This window comes from Spermophilus citellus (assembly GCF_964194105.1).
Source record: "Spermophilus citellus genome assembly, chromosome: 2".
In the NCBI taxonomy this organism is placed as follows: domain Eukaryota; kingdom Metazoa; phylum Chordata; class Mammalia; order Rodentia; family Sciuridae; genus Spermophilus; species Spermophilus citellus.
Window position 1 is genome coordinate 124200562 of NC_138183.1, and position 21451 is coordinate 124222012.

The 21451-nt window shown below is 40.2% G+C and overlaps 2 protein-coding genes across 3 annotated transcripts in view; both read right to left on the reverse strand.

Annotated features, from left to right (window-relative positions):
• LOC308641562 (beta-galactosidase-1-like protein 3) overlaps positions 1–2542 on the reverse strand; it is a gene marked incomplete at both ends in the record, with an annotated part of 170310 nt that extends 167768 nt beyond the window's left edge. The window contains one exon of the mRNA XM_081280246.1: positions 2337–2542. Within this exon, the coding sequence (XP_081136372.1) occupies positions 2337–2542 (206 nt within the window). The remainder of the gene's footprint in view (positions 1–2336) is intronic.
• A 13117-nt stretch (positions 2543–15659) lies between these two features.
• Positions 15660–21451, reverse strand: part of LOC308637587 (beta-galactosidase-1-like protein 2) — a 67793-nt gene continuing 62001 nt past the window's right edge. Inside the window, exons 15-21 of one of the 2 annotated variants that reach the window (XM_081274110.1) lie at positions 20488–20556; positions 19902–19989; positions 19084–19171; positions 18682–18793; positions 17943–18059; positions 17746–17809; positions 15660–16940 (exon numbers count right to left, since the gene is read on the reverse strand). In XM_081274110.1, coding sequence (XP_081130236.1) covers positions 16933–16940; positions 17746–17809; positions 17943–18059; positions 18682–18793; positions 19084–19171; positions 19902–19989; positions 20488–20556 — 546 coding nt within the window. In that variant the 3' untranslated portion in view covers positions 15660–16932. Of the gene's footprint in view, positions 16941–17745; positions 17810–17942; positions 18060–18681; positions 18794–19083; positions 19172–19805; positions 19990–20487; positions 20557–21451 lie in introns of those variants that run through there. The other variant, XM_081274111.1, reaches the window with a different exon arrangement.

A 21451-nucleotide genomic window follows, 5' to 3' on the forward strand; every position in this document is an offset into this window, starting at 1 on the left:
GGTCCTTGATTCACTTTGAGTGGAGTTTTGTGCATGGTGAGAGATAGGGGCTTAATTTCATTTTGTTGCATATGGATTTCCAGTTTTCCCAGCACCATTTGTTGAAGAGGCTATTTTTTTCCAATGTAGGTTTTTTGTGCCTCTGTCTAATATAAGATAATTGAAATTTTGTGGATTAGTCTCTGAGTCCTCTATTCTGTACCATTTGTCTACCAGTCTGTTTTGGTGCCAATACTATGCTGTTTTTGTTACTATTGCTCTGTAGTATAGTTTAAGGTCTGGTATAATGATGCTACCTGCTTCACTATTCCTGCCAAGGATTGCTTTAGCTATTCTGGGTCTCCTATTTTTTCCAGATAAATTTAATGTATGCTTTTTCTATTTCTATGAGAAATGTTATTAAAATTTTGAATGGAATTGTATTAAATCTGTATAGTGCTTTTGGGAGTATGGTCATTTTGACAATATTACAATGACAGAGGTTAACAACCCATTGTCCTCTCTGTTTGATAACCAGTCCATCCTCTCTCAATCTTCATCATTCATTACCTACACTGAATGCCTGAACTTCTCCACTGGGAATCAACCTAACAAAAGAGGAGAAATTTTGGGGGTCTTCTAGGTATAGAAGGTATAGAATCATATCACTGGCAAATAGTGCTAATTTAATTTTTTCTATCTGTATCCCTTTAATATCTTTCACCTGTCTAATTGCTCTGAAAGATCAGTATCTTTCCTGCTTCCCTTCTCATCCAATGGGTGGAGTCATATATTGTTCCAGGATCTTTTTTCATGTCTGGAAAGTTTTCTAATATTATTTCATTGAACAGATTGCTCATTCCTTTGGTTTGGACCTGTATACCTTCCTCTATCCCAATAACTTAAATTTGGTTTCTTTATGCTATCCCAGATTTCTTGGATGTTCTGCTTGTGGTTTCTTATCACTCTTGCTGTGCTGTCTACACTCTTTTTGAGATGATATACTTTGTCTTTATTGGCTGATATTCTATCTTCTAAGTGTTCTACTCTGCTGGTATACTCTCATTTGAGTTTTTAATCTGGCTTATTATTTTCTTCATTTCCAAGATCTCTGTTTTTTGTTTTGTTTTTATAATCTTTATTTCCCTGTAGAGTTGATCTTTTGCTTCTTGGATTTGTTTATGTAATTCATTGTCAAAGTGATCTCTCATTGTCTGCATTTGCTATCTAATGTCTTGCTTGAGACTCCAGATCATCTGAACCATGTATATCCTGAAATCTTTATCTGACATTCCTTCTGCTGTAGATGTTCTAATGTTGAATTGACCTGCATTGTTTGTGGTCCTTTCTTTCCTTATCTTTTTGTGCTGCTCACATTTCTTTCCAGCTCTGTGTGACTGTTGTGTTAATGTTTTTGCCCTATATATTTATATTGCTCTTTTATAGTTCCAAAATCTCTCTTTTGTGGAGAAAGAAAACAATGTTAACAGTTCCCAATATCAATAATACATCATCTATGAGCAAGTTTTCATGATAATTATAATTTATAGTTGGACTCTATGTCTACAGATGTTGGCTTCAATTATTATTTAGAATATAGTCATTAGTTTCATAAAAGGCATACCATTTCTGGTGGTGTATAGAAAACTGAGGGTCAGGTGTAGGGCATTATGTTAATGGGGAAAGGAGTGAGAATATGGGTTTAATCTAACATAGCAACTTTGAAGGAGAACTCTAATAAATAGACAGGGGTAATTTATGGAAGAAGGTATAAATTCAAACTCCTTATCTGATTTTAGAAAATTACCCTAAGTATAAATAGTAAAAGTTAGATTGAAAGTGGGATAGAGGGAGGAAGAAAAAAGAAAAAAATAACAAGGAAAGAAAGAAAAAAAAGGAGAGGGAGAAAGAAAATAAGAAAAAAAAGGGAGGGAGATGGGGCATATGCAATTCGTCTATATTATATTATTCTGGTGATTCAGTTCTTAAAGTCCTATTTCATGCAAAGTTCTTGGTTTCACATATGTTGATGTTGTGAGGACCAGAGGGGGAAGGGTAAAGGAGAATAGATAAGAGAGAGAAAAGAAAAAAAAAAGTCTCTCAGAACTCTGTTTTCTTTTCTTCCAGTAGGTGGCATTGTCTATACCTAGCTTGAGTCTACGCTCAGGATGATGGAGGTAGCCAGTGTGAGAGGGCTTGAGCTTCTACCTGGAGCCTCCCTATTCTTAGTCTCTGAGTTGGAAACCAGGTGCCTGTACAGTTGCTGTTCTGCGTTGATAGCTACGCCCTGCCCAAAAGCTTGTGAGAAAAATTTTGAGTTATCACAGCTGGGGGTGAGGGAGTTGAAAACAGGGTACCTGATCAGCCACAGAACTGCTCTGGTAGCCATGTCTACCAATAGATGGCAGGTAAGGTTTTCCAAGATGGATTCCATCTGTTTTCCTCGTAGGGTGTTTGGTGAGGTGGGGGGTGCTGGGGTGACCTTGTACTGTGGACAGAGCTTGGTCTGGTGACCTGCAAGCAAAGCCTCAGCATTCTTCGCTGCCTCCATCTGGGCCGCCATGGGTCTGCCTCCATCTCTAGGCATTTTCATTGTAATGTGCCTTGGTGTGGACCTATTGTGACTTTGTACATTTGGCATCCTGTAAGCCTTTTGAATTTTTTTCCAATTTGTTCTTCATGTTTGGAAAAATTTCTGCTATTATTTCATTGAATAGATTACTCATTCCTTTGGTTTGTAAATCTATGCCTTCCTCTATCCCAATAACTCTTAAATTTGGTCTTTTTATGCTATCCCATATTTCTTAAATGTTCTGCTCATGGCTTATCATTTTCACTGTGTGGTGTACATTCTTTATAAGATTTTATATTTTTTCTTCATTGTCTGATGTCCTATCATCCAAGTGGTCTAATCTGTTGGTGATGGTTTCAATTGAACTCTTTATTTGGTTTATTGTTTCTTTCATTTCAAGGATTTCTGTTTGGTTTTTCTTTAGAGCCTCTCCATCCCTATTGAAGTAATCTTTTGCTTCCTGTTCTTGTTTATGCTGCTCTTTGTCAAAATGATCTTTTGCTGCCTGTATTTGCTCTCTTGTATCATCCTTCAGTTCACAGAACATTTTAATCATGTACATTCTGTGTTCCTTCTCTGTAATTTCATCTGCTGTGCTGGCCATGGATTCTAATAATGTGGTATCTTGATTTGTTTGGGGCACTTTCTTCCTGGTCTTTCATGTTGATCGTGTGTCTTCCCTTCTAGGACTGTGGATCCGAGGCATTATTGTTGTTACCCTATAGGCTTATAGTGCCCCTGTAAGGTTCCAATACCTCTCCTTTGAGGGTTAGAACAATGTTAACAGATCCCAATATAAACAATATGCCACCTAAAAACAAATAGTTGCGAATAGATGTTTACAGTTTGGTCACAATGTTCAGAAATGGTGAATTCAATTATTATCTATGATATAATCAGTCAGTTTGTAAAAGGGTTTAGAGTTTCTGATGGTGGACAAAGAACTGGGGGGTGAGGTATAGGAAGATATGCTGAGGAGGTAGGAGGTGAGGATATAGAGTTATTATATCTTAGGAAGTGTGAAAGAGAAATCTAAAGAAGAAGGTTAGCAACAGGAGAATAAAGAGGAAGTAATTTGGGGTAGATGAGTAAGAGGGAAGACAGTAGAGTACATAAAACACACACATATATATATTAAGAAAAATAAAAAATAGTAAAATAGTAAAAATTGAAGAGAAAAAAAGAAGAAACAAAAACAAAAACAAAAAAAGTTTGTACAACACAACTGTAATATACTGTTCAGTTGTCTCAGACCTCAATATCCTAATTCATGCAAAGTACTTGGTTTCACATATGTTGAGGGTGTAAGGGCAGGAGAATAGAGAGGGAGAAGAAAGAAAAAAAAAAGGAAAAATATCTTGGAGGAAGAAACAAGGATTGTTTTGGTTGGAGATCAGTGTCTTTCCTGCTTCCCTTCTCATCCAATAGGTGGGGTCGTCTGTTTTTAGCTGGTATCTCTGCCCTCAGGATGGTAAAGGTAAACAGGGAGGGAGGGTTAATCCTGGGTAGAGGGCTCCTGGAAGTGGGGTGTGATCCCCAAAGAGAGACTACACCTCAGGGATCTCTTTTTGGGCCTGCTCTTGTGATGTGAGCACCAGATCTTATCTCTTTATCTTGCCTAAAGACCTCCCAGTTCCTGGTCTCTGTTAGTCTCTAAACTGTATCACACTGACCCTCTCCCTTACTGCTTCTTAACAAGGAACCATTCTCTCCAGGGTTCTTGTGTGTGGCGGTTTAGGCAAGCTCCGCACCTGGCCTGCTGAGAGATGGTTTTTTATTGGGCAGTCACTACGCAGGGTTAATGACTGCTGGGGAAAGGTGGAGTTAGAAACTGGGTACTGGCCAGCTGTAGTTCCAATCTAGGAGTTTCCCCCACTAAAGATGGTGATGGAGGTGACCCAAGATGAAGCCATTTGCTTTCAGCGATGGGGTGTTGGGTCAGGTGGAAGGAGCGGGGATGATGAGTTCAGAGACTGGGTCTGTGGTGTACAGCATGTGGCTGTGGCTATCTTCAGATCCTATGTGAAGTTCCCTGGTGCAAGTGGGCTACGGTGGATAGGGAACTATTTCCATTGCTTCAGAGTCCCAAGATGGATGCGATTGGGGGAGCCCCATGTTGGTTGATGGGGGTCCACACAGGAGTGGCAATGGTAGATCCTGTGCATGGTTAGCTATTGAGTGTCCTGCGTGGAAGCTGCATCCAGGATTTTTGCTCAGGTACATGGTGGGTGCTGATGCCTATGGTCCTGCTCAGGCACCTGGTAGTCCTGTGTGGGTGAGTAGTTGGGAGACCTACTTTGACACCGAGGCCTGGAGCCCTGCACAGGCACAGTGGCCGTGATTCCTGTGTGGAAGCAGGAATATAGCTCGCAGAGAAGCAGTATTCTCACTCTCAGGTCACGGAGTGACACAGATGCTGCCTCCCTCTGGCCTGCCATCTTGGATCCCTTTCTCTTTTTATAGATTGAGTTGAGTTTACATTTAGCAGTTAATGCTTCAGTATTTTAATTACAAATAACTCAGCTATTTTATCTCTGTTGGGTACATTAATGTTTATCCCATTTATATTTGCCCACTTTGTTATTTTTAGATTATCCTTGAAAATTAAGGTATTAAACAAGTATGATCAATACTTTAAGTCATTTCTGTGACAACAACAACAAAAAAAAAACCCAAGAGTTGTTATGCTTGATAAATAGAAAGCAATAAACATCAGAGATAAATATAACCCTGATTAACTAACAACACAGGAAAAATGTATGTTAATAGTTCTGAAGACATTGCCTCAATTTTACCTTTTCAACAAATTTAAAATTGACCCCTTTGTCAGAGATTTACTTATTTTAACATTTTAGTCATAAGACAAACCAGCATGGCAATATAAATATATCAAATTTTAAAAATGAGGTTTTTTTTAAAAAGAACTCCCCCCCACACTTTTCCCTTTAGACCCAAACAGCCAGGAATTTAACTTTTCTGATGTCTGCATTCTAGCTAGAGCTACCCAAAATAACAATTCTCCAAAGAGCAAAGAGTAAAGTGCAGAAAAAGAACCATATGGACAGAGTCAAAGCCTCCAATCAAACAGAACAAAACTAATTTAAGCAATCAGAATCTAAAGTGAATTCACCAGAAGAAATAAAATGAATTCAAAAGGGCAAAAATAAACCAACTGCAAATACCTTAGTCAAAAGTTATTTCCAATGGCACACACCTGCAATCCTAGTAAGTAGGACAAGACTCTAGGGCAGGAAGATCACAAGTTCAAGGCCAGCCTCAGCAATTTAGTGAGACTCTCAGCAACTTTTAAAATAATAAAAAAACAAACAAACAAATAAATAAATGGCTTGGTGTGTAGTTCAGTTGTACAGCACCCTAGGTTTAATCCTCATTACCCACTCAAAATAAAAGTTATTTCTAAAAAAAAAAAAAACATATTAAATCAGAGTGCATTTTCCATTATATAGGCCATGCCATACCGCAATAATAAAGTCATATTTGCCTTTGTCTAAGTCACAATATTAGGTAACTATCAACAGGTGGGTAGAGAAATAAACAATGAAGGACAGACATTAGGTATATGCATATTTTAATAATCTGGGAGTTCTAAAATTGAAAACACAGTGAACTTATAAGAACAGGCAAGAATTTGGAGAATGAGGAATGGAATATCTGACTTTCCTCAAGCTGTAGATACTTATAATCCCTTGAGGAATTTAAAACCGTAGAAAACCAATGGAAGCAGATGAGCTTCAGAAAATTGGTTGTACAGCACCCTAGGTTTAATCCTCATCTTTAATCCAGATCTTCCCCCGGCAATAGTTAATTATAACTCATCAAGGGAAACTGCTAGGAGCCACAAGCAAATAATATGATGCATGGCACTTTCGGTTGTAAGGTGACGCCAGCTAGCCATTGAGATGATATGATTATGTTAAGATTTACATTCATATGGAAATTGGACTCCTGCTGTTCACCTTGGCCTGCTACGGGACTCATGTTACGGGACTCCTGGAGAGTTCCCATTGGTTGGGGAAGGATAGTAGGAGGGAATTCCGGGGGAGGTCCGGCCCCCCTGGTTCCGGTAGACGCGCACGTGGGTGGACCGGTTTTGGCTTGCCATTGCGTACGGAGTATTGGCGGCTTTTTCAAAAATAAAGTTTTGTTCCTGCTTGAATGGCTCGTGATTCTGTGCCCAGCCAGACTGAGGCAATTGGTGGCCCGGACGGGGAACGCCTGAAACTTAGAGGTGAGTAAAATTGCTCGCCCCTGAGGGAAGGCGACAGAATGGGTGACCATTTCATAAAACAATGTGTTCTTGTTTTGATTTATTTTGTTTTTATTTCAAGCTCCCTAGCCCTAGAATTTTCTCAGGCAAACTGGGAAAAATGGTTGGCTCAAGGTTTGAAGTTATTCGGCCCTGAGAAAGAGAAAATTGATATAACCATTCTCTGCTCCGTTTTTGTTTCATTCTGCTTCAGCTTTGTTTTATCCTATCTTATTGGGTTACATTACCTTTATAGTAGATTAGAATCTAGTAAAAAACAAACCAAAAAACTGTTAAGTAAATTGTTAGAGGTCCAAACTATGGTAGAAAAAACGCTAGGTCAAGCTAAAGAGAAGGTCTCTCAAGCTAGTCAGACAGAGGAAAATTTAAAGAAAGAAAGCTTAGAGGAAAAACAGCCATCAGGTGGAGAATTACAACAGGAGGCTGCTACTAACTCCGTTCTATCACCAGAGGGCGTAATTCAACCAACAGCTCCATCTACAGCTGAGCGGCCCTCAACTCCTGTAGTTGATGGACGGAATTCTGAGGCAGGACCCCAAAGATTAGCATGCCCTGTACTTGAGCAGGCAGGAGGGCAACGAATTCACCGTGCTTTAGATTTCAAAACAGTAAAGCAATTAAAGGAGGCTGTAACAACCTATGGGCCGCAAGCTCCCTTCACGGTAAGCATGGTCGAATCTGTTACCAACTTGGACATGACACCAGTAGATTGGGCTAACATGTGTCGATCTGTGCTAAATGGAGGACAATATTTGTTATGGAAGGTTGCCAATGAGGAATTTTGCATGGAGACAGCTAAGCGAAATGCAGAAGCCGGTTACCCTCAAAGAAATCTAGATATGTTATTAGGAAAGGGACCTTATGAGGGTCAAAGACAGCAAATTGAATACGACCCTGGCGTATACGCACAAATTGCCGCAGTCTAGCTGGGCACGGAATCACGAGCCACTCAAGCAGGAACAAAACTTTATTTTTGAAAAAGCCGCCAATACTCCGTATGCAATGGCAAGCCAAAACCGGTCCACCCACGCGCATGTCTACTGGAACGGGGGGGGGGGGGCGGCGGACCTCCCCCGGAATTCCCTCCTACTATCCTTCCCCAACCAATGGGAACTCTCCAGGAGTCCCGTAACGTGAGTCCCGTAGCAGGCCAAGGTGAACAGCAGGAGTCCAATTTCCATATGAATGTAAATCTTAACATAATCATATCATCTCAATGGCTAGCTGGCGTCACCTTGAAAGTGCCATGCATCATATTATTTGCTTGTGGCTCCTAGCAGGAAACTACTGTTTCCAAATGATGTCATGTCACCAGGACTCTCCCTTATTGCTGAAAGTATGTCATACTGCCCAATCACCCTAGAAACCAGGACGTCTAGACCATTTCAAAGAAAGTTTGCTGAGAGATATGCAAAGGGTAATAAATCAATTAAGGGGACAGGAAATTGAGGCAAGGACAGGACTTACTTTCCATAAAAACTGCTATTCTGTGAGCACCACACCATCATCTCTTGGCAGTAGTCCATCAGTTTCTCACTCTATTAGACTTTTGCTTGCTATTCTGTATTCCATTCCAATTCTTTCCATCAGGTAACAAGATCTAATAACTGAGAACAACCGAGGCTGCCTCAGCAACGTGGTGGGTCCTTGCTCTGTAACATTTGGTGTTCAACACCTAGTTTATTTGCCTGTTCTGAACTACTTGTAATCTACGCCTTTGTTTCTTGATGACTGGAAGGCATATTGAGTCACAACTAACAGTTCTGGCAAGGATATCAAGGTACCTTGTAAAATTGAAAGATATTCTCAGTTGGAATTCAGTCATCCCTGGCCCTTATAGCACAAGAAGCTGGGGCTTCCTTTTTCCATCATTTTGGTGGATAGGCCCTGTCTAATAGTTTAGGACTACTGGTCAGGGCACTCCCTGGCATAGTCTGAAGGCTAGCAAATACATGTTCCTGATTGCTGGTGCTCATTAAGGGACTCTTTAAAGGAACTCTTTCTCTTCCTCTTACCCTGTCATCTTTATCTCCAGACCACCTGAACATAATGAAATCTCACTCGAGGCTAAAATTGGTGGGAACTCTCATTCATGTCTAAAGTTAAGAGGCACTCCCCATCACTTTGGGCTGAGATGTCTCATTCAAACATTGCATCTTATGCTCAGATGGCAGCTTTCTTTGCTTCTCTGCTACTTCTTGACCTTACCCAAATGGGTTCTTGCTCTCTTTCTATACATTCCTCTTTGCAGGAGACAAGGATAATAGGGAGAGCTCCAATAAGTGCAAGCGTTCATTTTCCTGAGGGATCACCCAGACCTTCATAAAGAATGCAGAATGGAATCTTTCTATGGCAACAAAGCTTAAAAACAACACACACACACACAAAAAAAAACTCACCTAAAGGAGTAGCTGTTACAGTGGGAAGACAACTGTTACCTTTGCACACAGGTTACAGTCTCTATGCATATCTAGGGTTGGGCTGGAGACCTACTAGTAAAACATCTTGTTGGAAATTGCCATACTTTTCCACATTTAATATTGTTAAGAACATGATGAATAGACAAAAGATTTTTCATTTCAAAGTGTAAAGCATTTGCAAAGGACATTATAATAATGATTCTGTATAAAAGTGTGAAAAATCACTATTGAAACCAGACCCCTTCTGCTGGCAGGTGGGGTCTAAGTACACTGAATGCCTTTGCAGCCAAGAAATCCTGCTTATTCTCCACTAATATTGAGTTGCTGTTCTTATTGGTGGCTCTTAATGTTGGCCAATCGCCCCACCACCATCACCCTATGTTGCAGCAGATCCCAGCAGCTCACCAACGATTTCTTCTTCCTGGGTTCTTGTCTTGCAAATTCAAAAACAAATGCCACAGATGAGGACAAGTGAGTATAAGAGTAGATTTATTCAAGTGTCAATAGAAATACAACTCCCACAGGGCAAGAAGGGACCCAAAAGGGGTTGATGCTTGAATATGCTAGTCCTAAGGTTTACATAGCACTTGGGCCAATGCTATTGGTCCAAATTTATACTATACTAATAACACTATTGATCCAAATTTATGCTAATCAGGGTTTAGAAAAGTTCTAATGCTATTGGTTAAAATTTATGCTGATCAGCTTTTGGAAAGTACTAATGCTATGGGTTAACCCTTGAGTCTGAACCTTTGTTCAGGTCTGCCCCATTTGTATTCTCACAACTGGCCTTCAATCCCAGCTTCCCAAGAAGTTGACATGGGTAGATAATGGATGCTCTGGGGTTTTGAGGTGCATCACTGTGTGGAGTGGGCTTCCTCACTGGCCTGGGCCAGGCTACCACCTGATTTGCCTTGGACCTGTTTGGCTATGCCTCAGGCTCATGCAGACATGACAGGCTCCACAGGGCTGCTGCCTGGGCTAGCAGCCTGCGCTCCAGCCCATGCTCAAGACCATCCAGTCTGCCATTTCACAGCTCCAGGACAAGGGCTTGGCTTAACTATTAAGGCAGAATGTGGAATTTTTATAATTTCAAAATAAATTATTAACTGTATATAGCCCTTAGTGATATATAATTCATGTCCAAGGTTACCTGTTGCTCTCTAAGATTAACATGAGAGATTCCCAGGAAAAGACTAGGAAATGAACAACTTATAGATATGCTGATGATTGCAAAATTTATACTAGAGCTTTTATTCATTTGTTTGTTGTTTGTTTGTTTGCAGTGCAAAGGATGGAACCCTTGCACATGCTAGGCCTAAGCTGGGTACATGCTACCATAAATCTCCATCCCCAGCCCCAAGCTCTTTTTTTTCTTACCCTAAAGAAAAAATATTATTTACAAAGGATCTTAGATATCAAATATTGAAAAATTTAAGACCCACAAATATAATAGATATGTCACTGTGCTTTTCTCCGGTCTGGATTAAAATTTTGGTGTTTGCATTTGTATAAAAAACTTTGCAGAGAATCAAGGAACTCCAAACATAATTTTGGAAGCCAAAAGTGAAGGGAGAAAATTGTTTTTAAAGAAAATTTATTTGCAATGGTTCAGTTTTCCAGAGTGAGCATTACTGGGGGTCTTAAAAATGAAAATACATTCATTTTGCTTTAAGAATTCTGACACAGTGCACTCAAATGTGTGTTAAAGAGGGCTGGGTTTGTGACTCGGTGGTAGGACATTTGCCTAATATGTTCAGGCCCTGGGTTTAATAAGAGCTTCCAAATGTGGAACAATTGCTATCCAAGAGCTCAAGAATTAGGATCAGGTTTATGAAGCCAAACTCGTCCAGCAGGCTCAGATAGACTCATTTCCCCACATGCTTTATTCTCTCTTCTTGAGGACACCTAGTCTTAAAGGGCTCCTTCTTCCTGACCTAATATCAGACACCCATCAAATGACATTTCTCTGAATAGTTAATTGAAAATGGAAGAAAAGGAAGCTATACTGAAAAATACCTTAAGTACAGCCAATAAGACAAATTAATTGACTCTCTTTTAAATAGAACAGTTCAAGTAGTGATAGCTTTCTGTAAAACACTGATCCTAACTAAAGAACACTTGACCAAAGCATTCAGACAACAGTTGCTGAGCATCCATTGGGTGCCAGGAACCCAGTAAAAATTGGGACTCAGTGGTAGAGCGCTTGCTTGGTCATGTGAGGCCCTGGGTTCAATCCTCAGCACCACATAAATTCACTGACAAGTAAAAAAATAGAATATTAAAAAAATTTGGGGCATGATGGTGACCAAACAGTAAATGTGGACAGATAAGTTCCCTTCTCCCAGATTAGTGAACAACAATAAATAAAGAATAATTATGCAGGAAAAGACCAGGCACATGTGATAAAACATAGTGTAGGTAGAGATAGGACAAGCTGGTCAAGGAATATTAAGTCAAAGGATGGCAGCCTCTGGAGATGAGAGATGTCTTTCTTTTCCTCTTACCCTCTCATCAGACTAGGGAGATTGTATTAGAGTTAGTTCTGAGTCTCCAAGGAGGCGAGTGCTAAATGTGCTGGAGGAGGTACAGGAATTCCATGTGGCTGAAGAGTAAGAGAGCAGAGAGAGTAGCCTAAGACTGTTAAGACTTGCTCCAAATGAAGCAAGACAGAAGAGCCCAGGGGAAGGAGTATAGATTGTATCTGAAATAAACAGGAAGCTTTGGCAAGTTTGAAAGAGAAATGATGTCTTGTTCAGAGCTCTGAAATGTCACTCCAGCTGCTATACAATGAGGGAAAAAATAAATGATGAAAGCAGTAAGAAAACTGTTGGTTATTTTTATGCTTCAGATTAGAAAGAACAAGGGCTTTGGTTTTGATGATGTCAAGGAAGACTGGTAAAGTGAACACACTAAAAGTACTTCAGAGGCCACAAGCAGATGGTCACAGGGAGGGATGTGAGGGGACAGGGGAAAATGTGGATGCAACATGACTTCCAGACTTCCTATTTGCAAGCTGTGCAGACTGGGAGAAAAAGGTGATGGCATGAGATAGGGAACCCAATGAAGTTGTTAAGTAGGCAATCAGATAAATGAGCTTATAATTCTAAAAGCAATAAAAATGGATGATGTGACTAGGAACAGATGTGTGGGCTTAGTTCTTTACTATTGCATTTCTAATGGATGGATTTTAATCCACAAATAACTAGGATTTAAAATTTCTGCTTTTCTTTTATCTTGTACTGAGAATTAAACCCAAGGGTGCTCTATTATTGAGTTGAATTCCAGCTGTTTTGGTTTTGTTTTAAGACAGTGTCTCACTAAGTTGTTACTGGGATTATATGCTTGCAATCCTCAGTCTCCCCAGTCACTGGGATTATACGCTTGTACCACCTCATGCTGCTGAAAATTTCTACATCAATATACAATGATATAACACATTATATTCTCAGCTTTCCATTACCAAAACATGCTAGGTAGATGATGTCCTCATGTCACACACATTCCCATGGATCCAAGAGAGCTCTATATATTAAAAACAAAGAGAAAGTCAGTTATGCTCCAGCATTTATGAAGCATTACTCCTTTCACTCCCATGTAAGAAAACATGAAAAGTGCTGAGAATATAGCTCAGCAGTAGAGCACTTGCCTAGCATGTATGAAGTCCTGGGTTTGATTGCCACATTGCAAAAAAGGGGAGGGGGAAAGCATATGAAAATACATGCAAGTAAAATCATTAGATGTAAAAGCCTTTATTTCTTAGTATATTATTTACAGATTTTTGGAATGTTCTTGTTAATAAGTAACATTATTTGACAATTCAAAATTAAATATCTCAAATTGATTAAATCTCAACTGAGATTTACCTTCTGTTTTTGCATTACTAATATGGAAAGGGAAAATAAAGTACTAGTGTTACTTACCAGCTGGTAAACATTATTTTATTTCTGCTAATAACCTAAATAGTTTTCTAAAAAATGTAACATACCTAATATCTGAAGTAGATTTTGCTGAAAAAAAAATATTTTGACATTTTTTTAAATATACTTTTTAATATTTCATACAACATCATGGATTTATTGTCATTATTTTAAATGAATTAGTAAACACTTAAAAATTTTTTAAAAATTTTGAGCCACATGTGGTGACATATGCTTATAATCCCAGTGACTCAGGAAGCTGAGGCAAATGTCCAGGCCTTATGCTACTTCCACTAGCCTGGACCTCTCCATTTGTTGTTAGCTCTCCAGATGATTGTGATACACACCAACAGTGAGAAGCTGCAGCCATAGACAGCTCCATAGCACTAGGCTCTTTCTTAACTCTGCTCTAATACACTTGGAGTATATTATTTAACCTAATCTCCTTTCCCAAAACTGACTTTTCTTTTCTTTTTTTTTCATGGATTTCATTAAAGCAAAATAAAAATCTCAACTATATAGGTAAACAAGAGGTATGTTAGTTCATTTTCCAGTGCTATAACAAAATATCTGAGGCCAGCTAATTTTGAAAAGAAAAAAATGTTCATTTAGATCATAATTTTGGAGGCTTAGATTTCAAGACTGGGAAAGCCCCATTTATTCAGTCTCCTAACAACAGATGATATCACAATGGTGGCAGGAGCCCATGTGAGGGGAGAGATTGTGTCTTAAAACAGGAAGCCAGAGAGTGATTTAGGGGTTGCATTCATTTTTATAACTCACTATTCTGAGAACTCAAGGGGTCCCTTGAAAGCTACATTAATTCCCTCCAAGAGTACATCTTCAATGACCTTAACAACCCCCACTAAGTCCACTTCTTAAAGGTTCCATCATCTTCAAACACTACCACCTTGGGGACCCAGTCTCCAATACATTGGCCCTTGGGAGAAAAAATACACATTCAAATCATAACAAGAGGAAATTCAATGCTTTTGGATGGAAAAATTCTTACTGCAAGAGGCACATGACCAGCTTCAGAGATGTACCTCAGCCTTGTTTATTCAGAACTAGAATTATACAGAGGAAAAATGGAGCCACAGATTCACCATCATCTTGAAACAGGATTTCCCAAATCCTTTCATATTTGCCTTTTATTCATTAAGGGTTGATACATGAGGCCCCAGTTCTAGTGTTTTCCTATGGGGTAGAAAGAGTGTCATTTCTTTTGTGTATGCTTTTGTGTATTCCTGTGTAGAACTAGGGCTTTGAGCATGCTAAGCACACAATCTATGAGATATACACCCAGCCTAGAAAAGTGTCATTTCTGATTGGGAGAAACAGAAATGCCCCATGATAGAGTGCTCTCACCTAGAGGAATTTTTACCCCCAGAAGACATTTGGTGATGCCTGGAATCATTTGGGGTTGTTGCAACTGGAGGCCTAGGTGCTACTGACATCTGGAAAGTAGAAGCAATGCAGCAAGCCTCATCTCTCTGAGGAGCCTTCCTCTGATTATTGCTGCAAGTCAGCAACAGTGTGTCACCCCATCTCTGGACTAAGCTACTAAAATAACTTCAGAGGATGATACTGATGGTTAGGTGACATGTGAATCCATGTTTCTTTCTCCAGAGAACAAGTTTTCTCTATTGGGTCTGTTTTGCCATCTCTTCAAAATGAGAGGACTACACTCAGGATTTCTCCTAGTCAGACAAAACAAATGAGACACTTGCTCATCCACATGTTGGTGAGCAAGTCAGGATGGCAAGTTGACTGCACTTCAGGTGGCAGAGTGTCTGAAACTTGCCCCCAGTGGTGCCATGCTGGCATGGGAATTGAGATTAAGGTATCATCTAAAGGATGTCAAGTCTGCAGAGTGGCTACAGCCAGCCTCCTAGTCCCCCATGTCAATCATTTCCTCTCCTTTTATGCATGTGCCAAAAGCAACCGCAATTTGTATTTTCCATATAGTTTGCCCCAACCCGGGTGTTGTGGTATATATACACAATTGATTTTTATTTGAAGAATGAAACCATGTCATTTGCAAGCAAATGGATGTGAGTAGAGAACATCATGGTAAATGAGATAAGTCAGACTCAGAAAGTCAAGGGTCATATGTTTTTTTTTTTTCATATGTAGAAAGAAAGTAAAGAGAAAAAAAGGTTGGGATTGGGGATCTTATGATACTAGACAGGAGATCAATAGAATAGAGGAAGGGGGTCAGGGAAAGGAAAGGTACTGGAGAACAAAACTGACCCAAATATACTGTTATATTGTGTGCATATATAAATATGCAACAATGAATCTATTATGTATAATTATAATGCATCAAGAAAGAATTAAATAAAAGAAAAAATTCAAAAAACAAAATAAATTTAACTTGCTTTAAAAAGGGAGGATGAGGCTGGGCTTTAAAAAGAGCCTGCTTTAAAAACAGCCTGCTTTATGGCAAAGTTTGTCAAAGTATGACCCCCTGCAGACCAGCAATATGAGAATTACTGCAAATTTGTTAGAAATACATATCCTCAGGCCCCCACCCCATACCAACCAAATCAAATTCCAGGGATGAGGACCAGAAATCAATGTTTTAACAAGCCTTCTAGGTGACTGTGAGGGTGTGCCGTAGTGTTAAGGTAAAAGATTATGATATGGGGAAACATGATACTTAGGGGCTCTCAGTAAAGGAGGGGAGAAGAAAGAAACAGAGGGAATTAAGATTTGTTCTGCTTTCTTAATGGGCTTCAAAGGAGAGAATGGAGTCAGCATGGAACATGAAGGAAACACCAAAGCAAGTAGCTCCTTACTTTCTTTATATAAGTACAGCTGGCCACTAACATTTACAGATGTAGGTTAAAAGAGGATATGCATGATCTTAAGCTTCTGGGCTGACTAGGGTCTAGTGGCCTCTGTGCAACTGGCCTGACCCTGGCCCTCGTTTGAGGTCAGGGAGCTTCCGAGATCTGGCTGAGATTCCTTTTTGTCTTGGCTTGGTAGTCCCCTTGGTAGCCCTTAATATCATGCCAACTCACCTTTTGCAAGCTGCCCAGACAGCCTGTCAGCTATCCCACCATGTTGAATTTATAATGGTTTGAAAAACCAAAGTCTGTAAGTCTACCCTCCTCCTGTACTGGGCCAAGCTGATTCACTCCAGGAGCTCAGACACTTCTCTCTGCCCTTTGTTATGGCTGAGAAGGGTTGGGACCATCCATAGGAGAACCCAGAGTAAGAGCAGGGAATCAAAAGGACATTGAGTCAGGTACTAATGGTGGTAAGGATAGGTTGACAGCCTCTAAGAACAACTGGTTTTTACCTGAGCATGAAATACCAATGGCATGGAAAGATCAATAAAAGGAAAACAGTGCATTTAAAACTCACAAAGCATATATATGAATTGCCTGTCATTTCCTGCATGCATTTGTATTTTATTTGACTTGTTGCTTTCAATTTATACTTATGAGATCAAGTATTCTGAGTATCTTCTCATTTTTTTCAACATTTTATTTGGTGGTCACTATAGCTTTTAAGGTGGCACTGGGTAGACTTATTTTGTAGTAAACATGAGAAACAGGTGGGATAACTTAAGCCAGAAGTGTGGTATGCTGGAAGATCAGGAAGTGGATGGTGGACTCCAGGCAGCTGGAGCTGAATCGAGAAGCCAGGGTGGTTGTGGTGACCAAAGTGCCAGGATTGATGGGTTACTCACAGCCCCACTGCTCACATGACAGCTCAGTCCATTTACTACACACCACTTATGACTCAATACCCTGGAAAAGAAAATCTGGTTGGTCTATTGTATGTCACATGTGACCAATGGGGAGGAAGCACAGCTTGATTATTAGGTCCACAAAGACTCTACTGAAGGGAGAGTGGTTTGCCAAAAGTATACCTGGGGCTGAGGATATAGCCCAGGGGTAGACTCATTGCCAAACATGCACAAGACCCTGGGTTCCATGTCTAACATGCAAATAAAAAAGAAAGGGGGAAAAAAAAAACAAAGGAGGATACTGGGATCTAACTACCAACAAAAGGCACGAGGGAGGCTAGGGACCCAAAAAGTGGGCATTCTCTAGACACAAACATAGAACATCTGCAATAGTTGGGCTTTGTATAATTAGTCCATACCTGAGAAAAAGCCCTAGGAAGCACAATATATCTCAGAAAAGATAAGTAAGAGGCATGTTTGGATTGGATCGCAGTAAGAAAAGGGACCCTGAAAATATAGTAGGAATGCTGGGAAAGGAGGCTGAGGGAATTGGGGTAAGGGTGTCAGAGAATGGAGTTAATTAGTTCATCTTGAAACAGGAGGGCATGAATGGGGCTATGACAGGTACAAGAGAAAATCTTATCCACTGTTTGCAGAGGCAGGCTTCAAGGTCCTGGGAGATAATGCACAGCCTGCCTTTTAAAAAATCTCTATCACATCTAGAAAGATCCAAAAAGCTCATTACCCTTCAGAATGCCATACTGAGGGACTAGGGATGTAGTTCAGGGTAGAGTACTTTTCTGGCATGCACAAGGCCCTCAGTTTTGTCCTCAGTACCACAAAAATAAACAAAGAGATTGCCATACCTAAATGAGATTCCATTTTAAACCCAACCTCTATGCCACTTTCCAATTCCTCAAACAAGATAATCTGCAAAAAACAAAACAAAACAAAAACAAAAATCCTGTGGGGGCAGTCATGAAATTCAAGCTTCATCTCAGAAGCAAGGCAGAAGAACTCAAAGGAAGTAGCCTGGTGGAGATGGGGCACCATGTGGGTTCACCTCATTTGTTCCAGTATGGAGCCAGGGTCCTGGAAGATAGAGAGTTTCCTGGGGTCCTATACTCCAGTAGCGTCCTAGGTTTTGTCCATTGATGAATACTACTCCTTTATTCCAGCCCTGAAAATCATGAGAATGCAGGATTCAGGATATAAGTTCTAGATGTAAAGACATAAGGGATGAAGACACACACACACACACAAAGACACACACACACACACATACACACACCTCATACACCACTGACACACCAAATCATAGTACAGATATACCCAGACAGGGTGGAATACCAACTAAAATCTTATGTGGCAGGTAAATCCAGAGTCTTGTGATACTGTCTCTGACAGGGGATTAACTCAGCATCCAAGCCTCAGGGAGGCACTAATTTCTAATTCATCTCCCTGTGTCTGCCCCAAGCCAGGAGAGAGAATTTCCACTTATCATCACGTACTCATTAAAATACGCCAGGCCCAAAACAGCTAGAGTTGCAGAATTTCAGGTGTGGCAGCCAATATGTGCTGGCAACTCCTCATATCTCTGTCGTATTTGTTTACCTTCTAACCCTGCCTTACTTAACCCTGGGGGAGAGACTATCTCCCAGATGGCTGTAGAATAGCTGAGGTCTTTGGGAGCTTATATTCCCTCACACAGGGCAGGGACTATACACTAAATGAGCTTTGTTAAAAGGTTCTTAGGGGTGTGTAGTTGGATGGCACATGGGCAAGAGATAAATTGTACTAACCTCCAGTTGTATAAAGGTGTCTCTGGGATCACCACTGATTTTCAGGTAACCAAGGAAGAAGGCAGGGCCCTTAACTTTCTCTGTGATTAGCTTCCAGATTTTGGGGAGTTTCCTAAAAGGGAGTCAAATAGGATTGTCATACCTTTCTTCAGTCTTTTCCCTGAAATCTGGTGTCCCCCACTATGGCACTGGCTATGCCTTCAGCATGTATAATTCAGTAAGTCATGATTCCAGCTGCCTCCACACAGCTACAAAACATGGAATTATTTTCTTCAACATTCTGGTTTCTGATTTCCTTATCTGAAAACTCAGAGGTGCATCTGGAGGAACTCTGAGGCTTCTTCCATATCTACATGCTCTCCATCTTTATCAATCACCTAGAATCAATGGTCAGGCACCTACCTTTTTATGAATACACTTTTCATTTCCAGGCTGTATATTGTAAATTTTCTTAATGGAGAATTGTTCAGATAAATATCCCCAGTTAAACCTATAGGATATTGGAAAAAAGGGGGACATAAAAGGAGGCTGGAAGGGTGCAGAGATATGCACAGACAATAACCAGGGATTCCAGCCCCATTGTAAGGTTTCCGCAAACTCCTACACATAATTTTTCTCCTGTGTCTGTCTGTCTGTCTGCCTGTCTCTCTTTTTTCTTGCAGTACTAGGGACTGAACCCAGGACCTCACAAATGCTAGGCAAGCACTCTACCCATGAGCTACATCTCTATTCCAAATCCTACATACATTTTTTCCTTCTAAGTATACATCTCTCCTAGATGGTGCCTGCATCTTCCACATTTATTGCACAGAGGTCACAGCAACTCCTGCCAGGTCTGGCTGGCATAGGGCTTCAGACTAGTTGGAACATTCATTCATGTCAAATCACTAAGGGTAGAAGGAAGGTGTGTGACTCTGCCTGGGAGTTCTGGGGTTCAGGGAAGGACATACACAGGTCTAGCCTCCTAGGAAGGAAGGGGCAAAATCCTGAGAGAGGACCCCTGGCCAGGGAGACCTCTATAGCTTTGTCCTGATGGAGCTACTTTTGAAATCCCAGTGCTGGCTCTGCTTGGTAATTACAGAACACAAAGGAATCATCACAGTTTCTATACATAGGTGTCTCACAGCCAAAGAGCATGCTCTCTTCCAACCATATGCCTGTCTCCATCTGCTCTCAGTCCTGAGTGTTGTGGGTTCTCAGCATCTGCATCTGGAGCCCACCTTTTCTCTCCTGGTTCATGCTCTTCCCAGAGGAGAGTCGGCCTTGATTCTCCACCAAGATCCTTAGAGTGTGGTATTCCTGGTGGTCCTGTGGAAGACAGACCCACCAGAGTGAATACTACTCAGGTACTATTCTGCAGACCTGCTGGGCCTCCCCTGAAGCTGAGATGAGAACAAGGGCAGGGTGACTAACAGCCAGCAGAACCCTGTGGATCTCCAGCTCTAAGCCAGGCAAACCCTTGGGTTCCTGTCCTTCCTTTTCATCCCCCCACTCTCTGGGCCAAGTCTTCCAGGAGGAAAGAGGAACCCAAACACTTCATCTAAGATGCTATTGAAACCAGTGACCAACCTGCTTTTTGAGCAGAAAATATTCAAAATAAAAAAGCTTTGCTCCCTCAAATCATATGTATCTGTACCTTAGAGATGTATACAACCTTCCCTTGTTCCTATTGGGTTCCTTTGCAAGGATCAATGCAAAAGGCAGTGAAGGAGAAAATGTGCTATTATAGAGCAGACCACACATATAGTTGGGTACATGGCCTAGCAGGTGCTAGAATTATTTGTCAATTAGCATTTGGTTATATACATGTTTCTGAATAGTTAGCTCATCTTTGGAATGATCCAGGATTCCCACGTGCTTGTCATCCAAAAACACCTGCCAAAGAAGAAGAAAGTACTGTTAGGTCCTCATAAGCAAAAAAACAAAACAAAACAACAACAACAACAACAAAAATGGAAACAGACTTGAAAATACAAACATCAGAAATAATGAATTTTGTCTCCCAGAAATCTATAAGCTGATCATAAGTTCACAAAAACAGATTATATGTAATGTAGAACAGTGTTGAGATGCTCGAGATGAGGTCTATTCAATAGTGTCCTGATATGGAATATGGGCCCTAGCTCCACTGCAGGATGTAGAGGGGGAAAAAAAATCAAAAAGATCTGAGGATTAGTGGGAAAAATAAAGTAGATAACAAATCAGTATTGTGAGGGAAATTATGGCAAAGGGAGAGCAAGAGAATTAGAGAAACAGCAACTGTTCTGTCAGAGTGCCTTTCCCCAAGGGTTCAACTTTGCAATAGACCCAGTTTTGCCAGATGAACCAGATTCTTATCTAGAAATTCTAATCTGCTGCCATACTCTACCTGGTTTTAGAGATCATCTATTTCTTTTCTATTACCTATCATATTGTTCAACCTTAGATTAATAAGTCAATCAGAAGAATCCACTGTAGCCATATAAGACCAAATAAGGACAAATAATTTTGCTTTTTATATTATTTAAATTAAACCACAAATTTTCAAATGACACTTGACTAGGAAGAACAATAAAAATTCACAAATATTAAAAACAAAAAATATTAATGCTAAAAAATGCATAATTCACATTTTAATCTTGGAGTTTAATTATAAGGTTTATATATCTTATGACCATTTATTGAACAACTACTGTTGAACTAAATATTTCCATAGGGAGGAGTTCATCTAGGTTAAAATAAAGCTGGCCATTGAGGAACCCAAGGAACTACACAAAGAAATGATCAGAAC